This window comes from Mastigoproctus giganteus, chromosome 10, assembly GCF_048544385.1.
Source record: "Mastigoproctus giganteus isolate SK-2022 chromosome 10, ASM4854438v1, whole genome shotgun sequence".
Lineage (NCBI taxonomy): Eukaryota > Metazoa > Arthropoda > Arachnida > Uropygi > Thelyphonidae > Mastigoproctus > Mastigoproctus giganteus.
The window spans coordinates 194,190,246-194,207,735 of record NC_143584.1 but is presented as its reverse complement, the minus strand read 5'-3'; the positions used below and the strand labels follow the sequence as shown (position 1 = coordinate 194,207,735).

Below are 17,490 nucleotides of genomic sequence, written 5' to 3'. Positions count from 1 at the left end.
AGAAAAAATACTAGCGAACCCAAGGATAAATGCACTGGGATTCACAGCAGATGCTCCCCAAAGAAAAGGGCCATCGATTACTGTATTTAACGTAGACCAAGACTTACAACCCCGAACAATTGACAGAACAGATTTACAGAAGAAACCTAAAACACTGCCTACCGGACCAGAAACTGGAAACACTGGTGACCCTCACAATATAAGACAACATTCAAAAATGGCGGAGGGTGCAATTGGACAGTGGAGCTGGCCCTGTCTGCCTGGCATGCCTAAAAATGCAGATCAGGATTTTCAATTGAGTGGAATAGTTTAAGGTGTTCCAGGAGCATGTGGGTCATACCCAAGTGCTTCAGATGCTGCAAGTATGGCCACACCTCCCATATTTGCAGCCAAAAGGAACCGACCTGCAGCCACTGCGGAGAGAGAGGACACGACTACAAAAATTGCCCCAATAAACTCAAGGAGCCTCGTCTGTGTGAATTGCAAGAGCATAAGACTTGAGCATACACACTCAATACGGGATGCAAAATGCCCCACTTATCTGAAGATTAAGAGTACCTTTCAATTGAGAATAGATTATGGGGACACCATAAAAAAATACAGCGCTGTATTAAAGGTCCACCAACTGAATGCACAGTGGGCTCGAGCCTCCTGTGCATTCAGTTGGCAAGTTCGATTGGCATTGACCAAGTTCGACTCAAAACAAACAAGGAAAATGCCGCTATCATAATCGTCCTTGAATAATATATCCACCAGAAACAAGTTAGAGGCTACCCACTTAACTACAAAATAGTGCAAAATGATGAAGATACCACCTGTGCAGATATACTGATAAGAAACCCAGAGATAACAGTTACAAAAATCCCCCAGCTATGCACTTCCTGGGCTGTCTGTGCCCACATCATTAGCTCCATAGGAAACTTCTATGTGATTGCCCTCTACTGCAGACTGGGAATTGAAATTGACATTGCCACTGCTTACTTGCAGGCAATACAAACAACCCTAGCTGGGCAGAAAATCCTTATAAGGGCGGATGTAGTAGTAGTAGTGGCATGTGATGCAAGAAAGCAAGTGTATGAGCTTATGCAGCATCAGCCAAAAAAAAAAAAAATCACACCATTCCCTCCAAATGCCTGTCCAGTTCCTCCTTAAATTTATTTAACCTGTCAACTTCCACAACGGCAGATGGAAGTTTGTTCCAGCAATTAACCACCCGCTGACTAAAGGCAAATTTCTGCACATCTATTCTACATCTGTCTTTTCTTAATTTGAATTTATGCTCCCCTAGGTTCGTAATCTGAACAAGTGGAAGGATCCCATCAGAATTCAGCGTGCTCAACCCATTCAAGGCCTTATATACCTCAATCAGATCACCGCGCAGGTGCCGACCGGGCTAGCCAGGTGGGTAAAGTGCCTGCCTGGCAACCCAAAGGTCGCAGGTTCGAATCCCGCCTCGGGCTTGGATCAAAGTACTCCACAAACCTTGTGAGGTGCACCGTGGCCACAGAAGCCGATGCTCCAACAACTACCAAAATAAAAAAAAATAAAAAATAAAAACCACGCAGGTGCCTAGTCTCCAGCCACTGCAATTTGCAGAACTTAAGCCTCTCTTGGTAAGAGGATCCCTTCATTCCCCTCACCAATCTTGTTGCCCTTCTCTGTACACACTCAAGTAAATCTACATCCTTCCTAAAATGAGGCCTCCAGACCTATACGCAGTACTCAAGGCGTCGCCTGACCATTGCCTTATACAGAGGGACAATCACCTCCTCCCTGCTAGCAAAATTCCTATATATCATTGACAAAACCCCATGACCTGCCCCGGCAGCCTGTCTGCATTGCTCAGAAAACTTTATATCTGACTGCACAATTACTCCCAGGTCTTTTTCATTTTCTACCACCTTAAGTGTAGTACCACACAGTTGGTACGTTTCTCTAGGGTTATTTCTACCTATATGCAGTACTTTGCATTTGTCAAGGTTAAACTTCAGTTGACACTTCTTAGCCCATCTGCCCAAATTATCTAGATCCTGTTGCAGTAGCACATTGCCATTACTGTCATTAACAACCCTGCCAACCTTTGTATCATCTGCAAACTTTGACATTAAGCCTGATATACCTTCATCAATATCATTGATAAATATACAAAACAACAGTGGACCTAACACCGAACCCTGTGGGACTCCACTAATAACATTAGTCCACGAAGAGCAGCACCCATTGATTACCACCCTCTGTCTTTTCCTACTTAACCATCCTTTTATCCATTGTAGCAACTTACCCTTAATGCCATTCTGCTCCAATTTGTACAATAGTCTTCCATGCACAACAGTGTCAAAAGCTTTCCTGAAATCCAAATATATGAAATCAAAATTATTTTTTGCATCCAGTTCCTTTGTAACCACATCATAATATCCTATCAAATTTGTCAGACAAGACTTTCCCTTAAACCCATGCTGTAGTCTTGTCTAGATGATCCTGCAATGCATATTTAACCAGTGACTCCATTATTTTACCCGGAACAGAAGTTAAACTAACTGGTCTGTAATTACTCGTGTCACCCTTCGATCCCCCTTTGTGAATTGGGGATACATTTGCACATCTCCAGTCTGTGGGGACCCCCCATGAATCCAAGGATGCTCTCATAATTATGGCTAAGGGTTTGCTTAGTTGCTTTGCCGCCTCCTTTAATATAACTGGATAGATCCCACCCACCCCAGGTGCTTTTCTTATGTTTAACTTCAACAATTTCTCCTCCACTTTGCTTTCAGTTATTAGAAAATTATTAAGTATCCTGCTACAATTTGATAACCTTCCGCCATTTTCTAACCTTAAGAATTCCTCATGTCAACTGCTGTTCCCCTCTTTGGCATAGTGCAACACCATACCGCTTTAGTGTAATGAATGGCCAAAGACTAGATGAATTTCTCACTAACTCAATCTTCACGATTAAGAATCAGCCTTTCTGCCTCCCAATGTACTGCAATATGCTCTGGGAGGCAACAATCAATATAACCCTAACCTCTAGGAACATTTAGAGCCATATCACCAACTGGACTGTGCAAAATGCATGGACCACGTCTGATCATTGAACAATCACCTACTGCATAGAAAGGAACTTAACAAGAGCACCAGTAACCAGATACATGCAGCACAGGTTTGCAACAGGCAAGGCAAACTGGGATATATTCCAAGATCACCTACTCATCAGAGAACAATACCTAGAGAAAACGGCAGAACAGGGAAGTGGCAAAAGGAGTGAAAATTCTGACCAGCTACAGCAAGAAATAACTCATTATCACCAGTGCGGTTGAAGAAGCCATGAAGAGGAGAACTCCCACATCAGGGGCAATGCCTTGGTGGACCCCGGAGCTCCAGAGACTCAGAAAACAAGTGCAAAATAAATGAAAGCAGTACCAGAGGGCCTGATCAACATGGTTCCCCCCCCCTCCCCCCAACAAAGTAATGGAACTACGTCAACAATACAGACAACTCAGAAACCTATACACCGAAACCATAAAAATGAATAAGAAGACATCGTGGGAAAGGCTCATCCAAACAACAGGAAACAAAGACCCCTGCAGAGTGGTATGCAAAATTGCCACAGGAAGACATAACCACAACCTGGGAGGAATCAGTGAAAAACATTAAATGCCATAATACAAGACCTGCCTGCACTATTAATGGAGGACCAACAGACAATTTGCCAGGCAAACAAGGATTATACATCAAACCAAATAGAGCCCCTCTTACAACGGAAGAACTGCACGAAGCAACAGCAAGAATAAGAAAAATGTCCAGGCCCAGAACTGATATCACCAGAGATGACCAAAAAAACCAATAGAAAACATCCCGGAACTGATGCTCCGGCTATACAACTGCTGCCTAAGGACAGGCGGGTTCCCATCCAGATGGAAAACAGTTAATCTAAAACTAATACCAAAACCCCCAACTAAACTCAGGCAATTACCAAATTCTTATAGACCAATAGCACTACTCTTAATGCTCAGCAAGCTTTACAAGAGACTACTCCACAAGAGGATTACACAGCAAATCTAAATACGCCCAGGCAGTATGGATTTATACCAGGATATCGACAGTCGAGTCCATTCAGGACCTGGTCGCAAAAGCTGCTCAATGCACCAAGTACTATCTCGTAATTACTGTGGATTTTGCCGGGGCATTCGACACCCTATGGTGGCAGAGTGTCCTGGCCAGACTCAGGGCATTGAGAACACCAATGAATGTGTACAACAGCATCAAAGCCTACCTCAGTTACAGAGGTAAAAGTAGTGACACCCTTCCAAAGCTAAACTAGACTGGTCCGCAGGGGCTGCCCTAAAGGTCCTGTGGCTGCTGCTGTGGAATGTGGTCTTCGATGAGTTACTTACCATAGATCTGGGCGAAGTCGAAGCCCAAGCTTTGCCTGTGCCTCCAGTCCAGACACAAGATGCAGACTGGAGGCACAGGCAAACTAAGTCTGAACTCTGCAGGACTGTGTCATGCTCCACACCCCGAGGATCTCTCTGCAAAAGACACTCTGTATTACTCAAGGGCAATCTAAATCTGAAAAGACCTCCACAAATCAAGATTGCAGGGGAAAACAAAACTCAAACCAGATTAAATACCTAGGAATCATCCTTGATTGCAATCTATCCTACAAACCACACCTGCTGTATCTAAAAGACAAAATTCAAAGATATGTGCCGTTGGTGGCCAGAGTCACATGCAGGGATTGGGGCACTAAACAGGAGGATCCTATTCTTCTACTATAAAACAATCTTTCTCCTGGCTATCACTTATGGGTCGTCCATTTGGTATGTGAAAGCAGGTACTGCAGTAAACAGATGAATACTGGAAACAATTCAAAGAAACATCCTGCCGACAATAACAAGGGCACGTAGCACAGTGAGCACAAATGCACTGCAGGTCCTGAAGGGGCTCCTACCTCTGGGTCTAGAGGTGACACGCTGCCGACTAATGTATCACCTATCCAAAGAAACGCCAACCATGAAAAATGACTTTACCTTTGAACCGTTGACATCACTAACAGGAAGAGAGAAAAAGAACAAATGATAGACCACTTGACACGGACATTGCAGAACATGTAGAATGAAACCAGCAAAGGGGCAATAACACGCAAATTCATCCCGTACATCGCCAAACTATACCCAAAGGCCCTGTCTTGGCTATACCCGGGATTGAACACAACCTTCCTAATCACGGGCCTTGGACCATTCAAAGCAAAACTGCATGCACTGGGCATCAGAGAGGATTCCAGTTGCCCATGCGGAGAACCAGAAACATGGCAGCATATTATGCACCAGTGTGAAATGTATGAGGATCTCAGAATCCTATTAATCACTAAGATACAATTTCATACCGAACAGTGTGGAACACCATCTTCCAGACACGCCCAATGAATTCACAGCCCTCGGCTGCTATGCTCAAGAACTCTTCTCCAGAAGGAAGACCTTAATAGCCGTCTATCACAACAAACCAAACTGAAGAAGCTACACCCTAAAATGATAAATAGCCAAGGCAACCAAGCATAACATGGCAAATAAACTAATAAAGCACAGATAAGACAACCAAGCATAACATGGCAAATAAACTAATAAAGCACAGATAAGACAACCAAGCATAACATGACAATTAAGTGCAGATAAATCCTCATAAGAATAACACACCGATCTGGTAACCTGACTATGGAAAAGACTTGATTGGACAGAGCTATACTCTAGGAACGACGCCACCAAGAAGCAAGACTAAATGGAACTCCACCAGACTTGACAAATGCAGTGACGCTGCAAAGTCAAAACCTCACAAGAGCAATGGGTAACTTGACCACAGAAAAGACTAGGCAGGCCCACTGGATGGAGCTGCACTCCATCCAGTGGGCTTGTGCACAGAAGCAATGAAGAATGACTGTGCACAGAAGTAAGACTAAAGGAAACTGCACCGGACTTGACAAATGCAGTGATGCTGCAAAGACGCCACATGGTGACCTACGCAGCACCCCTAGCACTGTACCTTTTTTCCATACTCCTGGCAGGGGCAGAGCCATATTGTTGGCCCATCCCCGTACCACCCTCTTTCTCTCTGATCTGGTGGGGCATGGACATGCCCCACTGAAACCTGGGGTTGCCTTCCCTATTGACTCCATACTTTTATCTTTCTCCCCCCAGCCTTCAGTCTCCCTTCCCTCACTCTACCTGTACACAAGCGAAAGCCCCACACGTTGCAACTTAAATACTTCTAAAATATGTTACATCTAATTTTCGACTCTACAAACTAGTGCAAACCCCACACAATCTAACGAAGAATGTATGTGTATGTACATGTATATTTTATATATGTATGTACACTTGAGTGAACACTGAATTATGACCACCTACCTAATACTTTGTAGGCCCTCCTTTTACTCTCAGTACAACAGCTAGCTGACGTGGCATTCATTCAACAAGATGTCAGAAGCATTCAGGAGGTATGGCCAACCAAGCTTGTCGATCAATTCGGCCCTGGAGGGATTGTGCAAGGCTCAAGGGGTAGAATTTTTTCCAGTCTGGACTGTACTTGTTAACAGGAGAGATAGATTGCTTCTACAGGGATGGGATACACTTAAATAGAAAGGGTGCAAGAATATTTGCTGATGCTATCGAGGCAATGTTAGGTGGGTCGGAAAACTGCTAGTTGGGGGGGATACAAGGACTAATAGATTAACAGTAGCCACTGGCAGAGGTGGAAGTGATTCTTGCACTGCTTCTATTGAAATGAGCAGAAGCCTGAAAAACAAGATGCAGGATATTTCAGAGACTGCTGGGAGTCATTGCGGTACAAGTAAACACACGGGTTGTGTTAGGGTAGCCAAGAATAGAAACAGGTGCATGTATACCTGCGTGTACACCAATGCTAGGAGTTTGGTAAATAAATGATGAATTCGAGGTATTGCTCAAAACATCAAAGGCAGATATTGTTGGGATATCAGAGACGTGGTGTCACACAGATATAAGTAATGCGGAACTGGAATTTGGGGAATACAATGTGTATAGAAAGGATAGACAGGACAGGAGGGGAGGAGGGGTTATGCTATTAATTAAGAAACACATAAAGTCCAAGGAAGTGAAGCCAGTCGACATCGATGGACAGGGCAGTGTCGAGTCAGTTTGGTGTGACATAAGCATAGGGAAATCAAAATTGAGAGTAGGAGTGTGCTATAGGCCTAATGACTCTGATGAGTATAATAAGATATTGTACAGGGAAATAGTGGGCCAGTAAATCAGAGAGTTCTATAATGGGGGATTTTAATTTCCCAGATATTGACTGGAATTTGTGGGTTGGTCACTTGCACACTAGCAAGGCTTTTGTGGATTTATTGGATGATTATTTTCTACATCAGCATGTTCGTGAGGCAACAAGAGGGAGCAATACTCTTGATCTGATTATCAGTAGTGATTCTTCATGCATTAAGAATCTGCAGATAAATGAACCACTAGGTGGCAGTGATCACAGTGTGTTGAAGTGGGATTTACTCAAGGAGGTAACTACCATCAGAGGTAAAGGGAAGGGTTTTTGTTTTCGTAAAGGTGACTATGATGGTCTGAGACAGTATTTAAATTCTATACAGTGGGACCAACTGATGATGTTACCAACATCAACCTCAAAATGGGAAGCTTTCAAGGAACTAATTTTGGAGGCTACCAGGCTTTACATACCAAATAAGAAATATTGTTCAAGGTTTAGGCCTAAATGGTTGTCAGATGAACTAATGAGACATGTGGCAGAGAAGAAAAATGCATGGAATACATACAAATTAATGGGTGACATGGAAGCCTATGATAGATATAAGTTGGCCTGTAACCAAGTCACAAAGGAGATTAGGCAGGCAAAGGCAGACTACGAAAAATCCTTGGCAAAGGATGCAAAGAAAAACAGAAAAGAGTTCTTTACCTATTTAAACTCAAGAAGGAAAGGGATGAATCAGATTGGTCCACTGGATATTGATGGTTCAACAGTTGAGGATCCTGCTCAGGTGGCTAACAATCTAAACGAGTATTTTGCATCTACATTCACGCATGAGGAGTTATTCAGGAAGGAGAATGATGTAGGTAAAGTAAACATTGGCAGTGAGCTGGAGGATTTTCTAATAACTGAGAGGAAAGTGGAGGAGAGATTGTTGAGGATAAACATAAAAAAGGCACCAGGGGTGGATGGGATCTATCCAGTTATATTAAAGGAGGCAGCAAAGGAAGTAAGCAAACCCCGAGCCATAATTATGAGAGCTTCTTTGGACTCAGGGGAGGTACCCATAGACTGGAGATGTGCAAATGTAACCCCAATTCACAAAGGAGGATCAAAGGCTGACACAAGTAATTATAGACCTGTTAGTTTAACTTCTGTTCCAGGTAAATTAATGGAGGCACTGGTTAAAGAAGCACTGCAGAATCATCTAGACAAGAATTCAGTTATAGCTCAGACGCAGCATGGTTTTGTTAAGGGCAGGTCTTGCCTGACCAATTTGATTGGATACTATGATGTAGTCACAAAAGAACTAGATGCAGGGAATAACTTTGATATTATATATTTGGATCTTAGAAAGGCTTTTGATACTGTTGCACATGGAAGACTGCTGCACAAATTGGAGCAGTGTGGCATTGGAGGCAAATTGCTGCTATGGATAAGGGGATGGTTGAGTGGCAGAAGACAGAGAGTGGTAATCAATGGACACTGCTCAACGTGGACTAATGTTATTAGTGGAGTTCCTCAGGGTTCAGTCTTGGGTCCGTTGTTGTTTTCGGTGTTTATGAATGATATTGATGATGGGATATCAAGTTTAATGTCCAAGTTTGCAGATGATACAAAGGTTGGCAGGGTTGTTAAGGACACCACTGACGCTATGCTGCTGCAACAGGATCTGGAAAGGTTGAACAGATGGGCTGAGAGGTGGTAAATGAAGTTTAACATTGACAAATGTAAAGTACTACATATGGGAAACAGTAACCCCAGAGCAATGTATCAACTCTGCGGTACTACACTGACAGTGGTGGAGAATGAAAAGGACCTGGGGGTAATTGTGCAGGCAGATATGAAGTTCTCTGAGCAGTGCAGGCGAGCTGCAAGAGTAGCTCATGGTGTCTTGTCAATGATATACAGGAATTTTTCTAGCAGGGATAAGGAGGTGATTATTCCCTTGTATAAGGCAATGGTTAGGCCACATCTTGAGTACTGTATACAGGTCTGGAGGCCTCATTTCAAGAAGGATGTAGAGCTGTTGGAACGAGTACAGAGAAGGGCAACAAGATTAGTGAATGGTACAAAGGGTTGCTCTTACGAAGAAAGGCTTAAGTTTTGCAAATTACAGTGTCTGGAGACTAGGCACCGGCGAGGTGATCTGATAGAGGTGTATAAGGCTTTGAATGGTTTGAGCATGCTCAATGCCAATTGGATTCTTCATCTTGCTCAGAATAATCAGCTCAGAGGGCATAAATTCAAATTGAGGAAGGACTGGTGTCGGATAGATGTGCGGAAATTTGCCTTTGGCCAGCGGGTGGTTGGTTGGTGGAACCGACTTCCATCACTTGTTGTTGAAGTTGATAGCCTAAACAAATTTAAGGCTCAACTGGACAGGTATTTCGAGTGAACGGATGGGTGAAATGGGAGTGGCGTGTTTTTTTTTTTTTTTTTTTTTTTTTGTTTTTGGCTGATGCTGAATAAGCTTGCTTTCTTGCATCATATGCCTCTACTAATGCTAATGCGGTCAGCAATGCAGGTATGGAGGTGATTGGTGTATCCAGATGCTTGATATGTCTTTCTATAGTGTCCCATAAGTGCTCTATGGGATTGATATTGGGGGAGTTCAGAGGAGATGCCAATCAATATGCTGGAAGTCAGAACTGTGTTCCCCAAACCATTCCGGCACAACAAGTGTCCGATGGCTTGGCACATTGTCATCTTGGAAGACACCATTGCCATTCTGGAAAAAGTGTAACATAGCAGGGTGTACACAGTCACCATTGTCGTGGCCACGTTATGTTAATGATCTGGTATATTCTTACCATGTGTTTTCGATATCCAAAAATTTCATTACTACTTTTTCTTACTACTGAAAACACCATGAATTGTCAAACTAATAGAGCAAACTTATCTGCAAAAAGATCTAAACCTAAACACTTCCTAGTTCATTTTGCAAATATACATGGTCTCAGTTCTAATTTCAATGAGTCCATTTCCACTTAGTCTGCCAAACTACATGTACTTTTTCTGAAAGAATGTCAGTTATTGGTTGATTCAACCACTGCTCATCTCAGTAACCCAAATCATTCGCTGTATGATTCCTTTCTGCCTGTCGAGACAGCATTATCGAGGCCACGTTATGTTAAGGTTCTGGGTATGTTCTTACCATGTGTTGCTATATCCAAAAATTTCATTACTACTTTTTCTTACTGCTGAATACACCATGAATTGTCAAACTAATAGAGTAAACTTATCTGCGAAAAGATCTAAACCTCCTAAACACTTCCTAGCTCATTTCACAAATATACGTGGTCTCAGTTCTAATCACAGTGACGTTCATTTCCGCTTAGTTTGCCAGACGACATGTACTTTTTCTGACAGAATCTCAGTTATCGGTTGATTCAACCACTGCTCATCTCAGTAACCCAAATTATTCGCTATATGATTCCTTTCGCCTCAAAGGTGGTACTTGTGCATATGTCCATTCCGATATTCCCTGTCAGAGGCTTAGTAATTTGGAATCTCCTCTTTTCGATCTTCTCTGGCTCAAAATCTCTCTACCTCATTGTGTAAAATTCATCTGTTGTCTCTACCATTCTCCGAACTCCACTAATCACTTGGAACTCTTTGACTTCCTTTCTTTGCAAATTTATATTCTCCAGTCCAACTTTCCTAACAGTGAGGTAATTTTCCTTGTTGATTTTAATGTTCACAACTCCAGCTGGTTTCAGTTTTCTTGTCACACAGACCCAGCTAGTCGAGATGCTGAAGCTTTTGAAATTACTAATGATCTTGCACAGATTGTTCAATTACCTACCAGAATACCAGACAATCCTAACCATACAGCCAACTCTTGATCTTTTTCTTACAAACAACCCTTTTAAATACACATTTCAAGCGAGTGGTCCATTAGGCACCTCAGATCACAACTTGGTGATTCTCTTCTCCCTTGGAGCCTTTAGCTGGAGCCTCTCATGGCTATTCCCAACCTTGTGTTGTTTGGTATTACAAGAATGCAATGACTTACGAGATTTCTTTTCCTTGTTTGGATTACTGTTTCAAAACTCCTGATGTCAACATTTGCTTAGATCGTGTCAGTGAAATTATTCTTGCAGGAACGGAATCCTCTATTCCACACTTCACCTTAAAATCACCTCCTTTATCTAAACCCTGGTTTTCTAATAAATGTGCTAAGGGTGTTCAAGAAAAGAATGTTGCATATCGTAATTGGCTTGTTTCCAATTCTCCAGTTTCATTTTCTGCCTGCAACAGAGCTCAATCAATTGTAAAGCAGTTATTAATCAGTCCAAACTAGATTTTGAACAGACTGAGTAGAAAACTTGCTTCTTGCCCTAATGGTAGCCGAGCATTCTGGTCTCTTGCCAAAGCTATTGGCTGCATCTTTTGCCCATCTGTGCTCCCATCTCTATCAAAACCAGATGGTTCTATTGTCACTTTAGCCAAGGATAAAGCTGATCTGGTAGCATTCCATTTTTCTTCCAACTCATCTATTAAGGATCTTGGTATAAAACACCTCCGACCATTCCCAGCATGCTCCATTCAGTGCCTCCTGTGGTCTTCTGTCAAAAGGATGTCAGAAGAATTTTTACGAATCTTGATGCTAAGAAAGCTCCAGGTCCTGATGGTATTTCTCCACTTGTTCTCAAAACCTGTGCTCTTGTTCTTTGCTGCTTTTTTTCACTTTCTTATTCCAAAGGTGTTTTTCCTTCTGCTTGGAAATTTGCAGATATCCAGCCAGTTCCAAAAAAGGGTGACAAGTCTCTCCCATCCAGTTATTGTCCCATTGCAATTACTTCTACTCTTTCTAAAGTAATGGAGAAATCAATTAACCACCAACTCTTAAACTATTTAGAAACCTTTCATCTGATCAACAATCACCAATATGGATTCCGTCAATGTCGATCCACTGGTGATATTCTTGTCTATGTTACCCATTTATGAACAAATTCAGTGGAAAAGTTCGTTGAAACAAGCAGTTGCTCTTGACATCTCAAAGGCATTCGATCATATTTGGCATAAAGGTCTTCTAAACAAGCTTCCATCTTATGGTTTGCCAACTGTTTTTAGTAATTGGTTATCCAGTTTTCTCTCTGACCGCTCACTGAGGGTGATGGTAGATGGCTCTCTATCCTCTAACTTCTCCACTAATGCTGGTATCACCAAGGTTCAGGGCGCCTCCGTAGCCAGGTGGGAAGGAGCAGCAGTGCGTAGCACACGCTTCTTGATTATACCGGGGTTCGAGCCCGTCACCACCAAATACGGAGGATACGGAAAGGTCAGGGAATGACCACCGCATATCCCGGAGCAATATGGCCTTAGTTGCTAATGCTCCTAAAAACCAAATAACAAACAAACAACCAAGGTTCAGTTATTTCCCCCACTCTTTTCCTCTTGTATATTAATGACCTTCCATTGACCAGAAATCCTATCCATATTTTTGCTGATGATAGCACATTGCATTCCATTTTCCAGTTTGAGAAACCTCGCCATGCTCAATCAGCTTCATCTTCTTGAATATCCACTACTAATTCCTTAAATGCCGACCTCCAGTGGGGCAAAGACAACTTAGTTGATTTCAATCCTTCTAAAACTCAGTCTTGTCTTATATCTCGCAAAATAGGATTCTTCTGCTTCTATGCTTTTCTTTTGGTGACACTCCAATTTCTAGGCAAAATGATATCTGTTTTGGGGATTACCCTGACTTCTAATCTCTCTTGGTACAAGCACATTACAAATATTGCTTCCTCTGCATCTAAGAAACTTGTTTCCCCCCCCCCCCCTCTTGGCATTACTTTTCTTCCAAACAGCTGTTCACTCTGTACAAATCGCAAATCTGCCTATCATGGAATATTGTTCACACATCTGGGGTGGTGTCCCCAAACTTCTCTGTCTTCTAGATTCCATTCAATGCCTCCTGTGGTCTTCCGCAAAAGGATGTCAGAAGGGTTTTTACGAATCTTGATGCTAAGAAAGCTCCAAGTCCTGATGGTATTTCTCCATCATGGCAGTTAGGTTAATTAATGACTCATCTCTAACAGTCTCTCTCTGCACTCTCTATCTCATAGATGTACTGTTTCTGCTGCATGCCTTTTCTGGTCAGGGAATGACCACCGCATATCCCCGGAGCAATATGGCCTTAGTTGCTAATGCTCCTAAAAACCAAATAACACAGCATGCCTTTTCTACAGATAATAACATGGGCACTGTTATATAATTCCCACTCTCTTTCAAAACAGTGCGAACACATTCTGCTACCAGCCAGCATCCATTTACTGTCCAACTTCAAACTCACAGAACAACTTTTTATCTTTCTTGTTTATTCATTCAACTGCCATTTTATAGAACAACCTTTCTTCATACATATTTACTGAAAATTACAGTCTACAGAAGTTCAATTGTAATGTCAACAAATATCTTCTTTCATCTTCTCCCAACTTCCAACCCATGCACAGTACTAAGTACCATAGGTTCTAATACTGCTCATGTTTGGTATTTTCATTAAAAAAAAAAAAGTTGCAGTAATTGTACAACAGTGATCATCTCTCAGTCCTAATATGACTACACATCTATTCATTATACACTGCTTAAGTATTAAAGATGTTTTAAGGCAGGCGACAAGAAACTTTGATTAAATTTTCTCTCAAAGTACGGATAAAGTTTAATTATTTTGCTTAGTTGTGCATATTATATAAATTTAACTTTCTTTTTATTATTTAGCTGCAGCAGTGCAGCAGAGTCAGCCAAGCCAAGGGCCTGCACCAGCAGATATGCAACGGGCATATGCTGCCTTGGGACTCCCCTATAATGCTCCAGGGAATTCAAGTGTGAATCAAGTATTGCAGAGAACTCAAGCAGTTGGAGTTCCTCATGGTAAGATTTGTATGCTACTCTATTTCACTCATAACTTGGCTTTAAAATTTTCTGTTACATTACTCCTAGAAGCTTTTTTCTTCTCTTTTTAAGTTACCAAAATTATTTATTCACAATTTACTTGTTAGTATTATTATTAAAGTGGCTGCGGCCGGTTTAGTAGATTGGCAGCTTAAATCCCAAGCCCAGATAAATGGTGAGGGTTGACGTCAGGAAGGGCATCCGGTCGTAAAAACTATGCCAAAACCAGTAGATGTGTTCTGGTTAAGAAGTTAATCCAACTAGAGGAGAAGAAGAGGATGCAAAGTGTGAATTGGGAACATTGAATGCCGACCCCATATAACGTGTGAAAAGGCGAAGACAAAAAAGAAGATTATTATTAAGGTGGAGTTGTTATGGCCTTCAACCTGCAAGGTCAGAACAGATTAACATTGATCAATTATTGCCAAAAATGGAAAAGTCAATAAATTGACTTTGATAAATTTTTTTTTAAATTGACATAGGTTAAAGCTTCAGTTGAGTCAGGTTAGTTTCATAGCATCTGGATGCTGGTCCTATGATGAGCCTGAAATTGGCATTATTATGCTGCAGCATATACAAGAGAGGAAGTTTACATTAATTAAGGGAATTTGAAAGACCTTTTTCTTTAATCGGACATTTTCAGATTTTTGCAGATTTACAAATTCTGTATTTTGTGGAAGAGCAAGATAGTAGTAGCACGATGTGCCATTCTCTTTCACGGGGCTTCTCCTGCAACATTGAGTTATTTGAACTTATTTGAAAATTGCCTTGTGCGCATAAGGTACAGCTTTGGAAACCTCCATTAAAATAAAAGTATTCATCAAATGATGTAGTTTGACATAATTTCATAGCAGATACTTTTGCTTATACTAAATACAAAGAGAGAAAAAAAATTATTTTTCTATTTATACTCTGGCATGATAAACCAAGTCAGTGGAATTTACAATAAATTGTCAGTACAAATATTTATCATATTTAGTAGTCACAGGCTTGAACCCCAGTCCATTCAAGGAATTCGTGCTATGCACTCTCACTCCTGACCACTCTGCTATGTCAGGCCAGAAAGAGGAAATAAAATGGAAATTTAACATTTTTGTTAGATGAATTTGAGTGCTCAAAGAAAAAGATAAATGCTCTTGAAGGAATTAAATTCAAGGTTAACATTAAAGGTTACCCTTATGTATCTGAATACATGGTAGGATTAATAAGCACTGGCAATTTGAATCCTTTACTTATCAGGCAGTATTGAGAAAAAAGTGAGTTAAGGCTGAATTTGAAAGTGTTTGGAATTTTGCCAAGACATGATAAGAAAGTAAGCTTATGATAAGACTGCTAATCATTTCATTCCTGAAGAGATTGTACAAGGATTCATGGGGTAAGTGTTCTCTCAACATGACCTGTACTTTTTAAAATCTTATAGAGATAGGATACACTTGAGTGGAAGAGGTGCAAGCATATTTGCCGATGCTATTGACATGGTGTTAAATGGATCGGAAAACTTTTAGTTTGGGATGGGATAATACACACAACAATACTTTAATAAGAGCATAGGTGCAGGTGGAATTGATTCTTTTATTGCTGCTTCTAAGATGTAGTATCGTGGGAAGCAGGAGGAGGGGTGGGTATTACGGTACAGGTCGACCATCACTAATCCAGCAGTGTTGGGACCTGTGGGGTGCTGGATTAGTGAGTTTGCTGGATCACCAGTGGTTATTTTAGCACATACAGTTTACCCAACGGATAACCACCTCATCCTACCTTTAACCTGTTGACTGCCTAGCGAAAAATTTCCCCAGGGGCCAAAAAATATTTAGCAAATAATTTGATTAGTAATTCTAAAATAAATATTGTAATGTCAGTGTTGTCTTAAAATATAAAAAAAAAAAAATTTTTTTTTATGCCGCATATATGTGGCCAACGCGGCCCAGTAGGGTTAAATCTTGAGAAGCCGTGTTGGCCACATACATGTGACGCTATTATGGCATACATATGAAGGTCGTTTGTGATTAGTTTATTGCACATGAGGCGAGCACTGTAATAAAACTAATTGCGATAAAATAAACGGAAACATTGCAATAAGTTTGTTAGTATTGTTAGAGATTTTGTAAAAACAAGTTCATCTGCACGCTGTATTATCCATCATATTGTGTTGTGTTTTTCCGCAAGTTTGTACAAGTGTGTTGTAAAAAAATAAAATAAAAAAATCTAAAAAGGAATGGCTAAAAGAAAATTACTAAAATAAGAGGAACTGAGAGAAATTGCTGGAATTTACAATTAACCAGAGTAAACTTCTCACAGACACACAGCTGTTGAGTTTTTTTCAGAAGTTCAACTTTATCTGTTATGGACAATGTACGGTGTTTGCGCTTTACACCACAAGAGGCACTTCGTTTATGCGTTGGAACCATGGCTGGGGCTAAATGTGAGCAGGTTATATCTCTCTTTCTCTCTCAAGGTAACTTGGGAATTTTTTTTGGCTGGTGCAGCATAAGCCTCAGGCTTCCTTGCACCATATAGCTAATAATAAATGCAGAAAAACAAGTGGGAATGGCTTGCCATTCCCACTTGTTTTTCTGCGTTTACAGGGTTTACGAGTTCACGCCAACAGCTGATGCTGCAACCAACGCCACCAAAACAGTAGCAGCAGGTCAGTGCGCCGACCGGGGAAATTTGAAATTACGTTCGTGGAAATTGTCTGAATTAGCAATGGAACCGGATTACCGGTGGCCAGATTAGTGATGGCTGACCTGTACCTGCTAAGAGTTCACACTGTCTACCAATCTCATGGGCTGTGTAAGAGTTAGTAAACACAGAGATACACATTTAATTGCTTGTACACTGCTACTAGGAGTGTAGTAAATAAATTTGAGTTTGAAGTACTGGTTAAATCATAAAATGCCAATGTTGTAGCTATAAAAGATGCATGGTGTCACTAATTGTGCATGTAGAATTTGAATATGGTGATTACGATGTGTACAGATAGGATAGACAATGAGAGGGCATAGGAGTTTCTTCTTTTAGTGAAGAAGCACACTGATTCTGAAATAGCACAATCAGTAGACAAATTGTCAGTATAATATTGGAGTTAGTCTGGTATGACAAACACTGGGAAAACAAAGGTAAGAATGGAATTCTGTTATAAGCCAAATGACTACGAAGAGAATAACAAACATCTGTAGAGACAAATAGAATGAGTCAGCGAACAATGTCTTCTTATCGGAGAATTTATATTTACAGATATCAATTGAAACTAGTGGGTTGGAAAGTCGCTCAGTAACAAAACGCTACCCATTTTGCTGGATTGCTGTTTTATTATATTACAGAATATATATATATTATTACAGA

The 17,490-nt window shown here is 41.1% G+C and overlaps 1 protein-coding gene across 1 annotated transcript in view; it reads left to right on the top strand.

Moving 5' to 3' along the window:
* LOC150079691 (histone lysine acetyltransferase CREBBP-like) overlaps window positions 1-17,490 on the top strand; it is a 487,331-nt gene that overhangs the window by 174,431 nt on the left and 295,410 nt on the right. Inside the window, exon 6 of the mRNA XM_090384101.1 lies at window positions 13,972-14,124. Coding sequence (XP_090240227.1) covers window positions 13,972-14,124 — 153 coding nt within the window. The remainder of the gene's footprint in view (window positions 1-13,971; window positions 14,125-17,490) is intronic.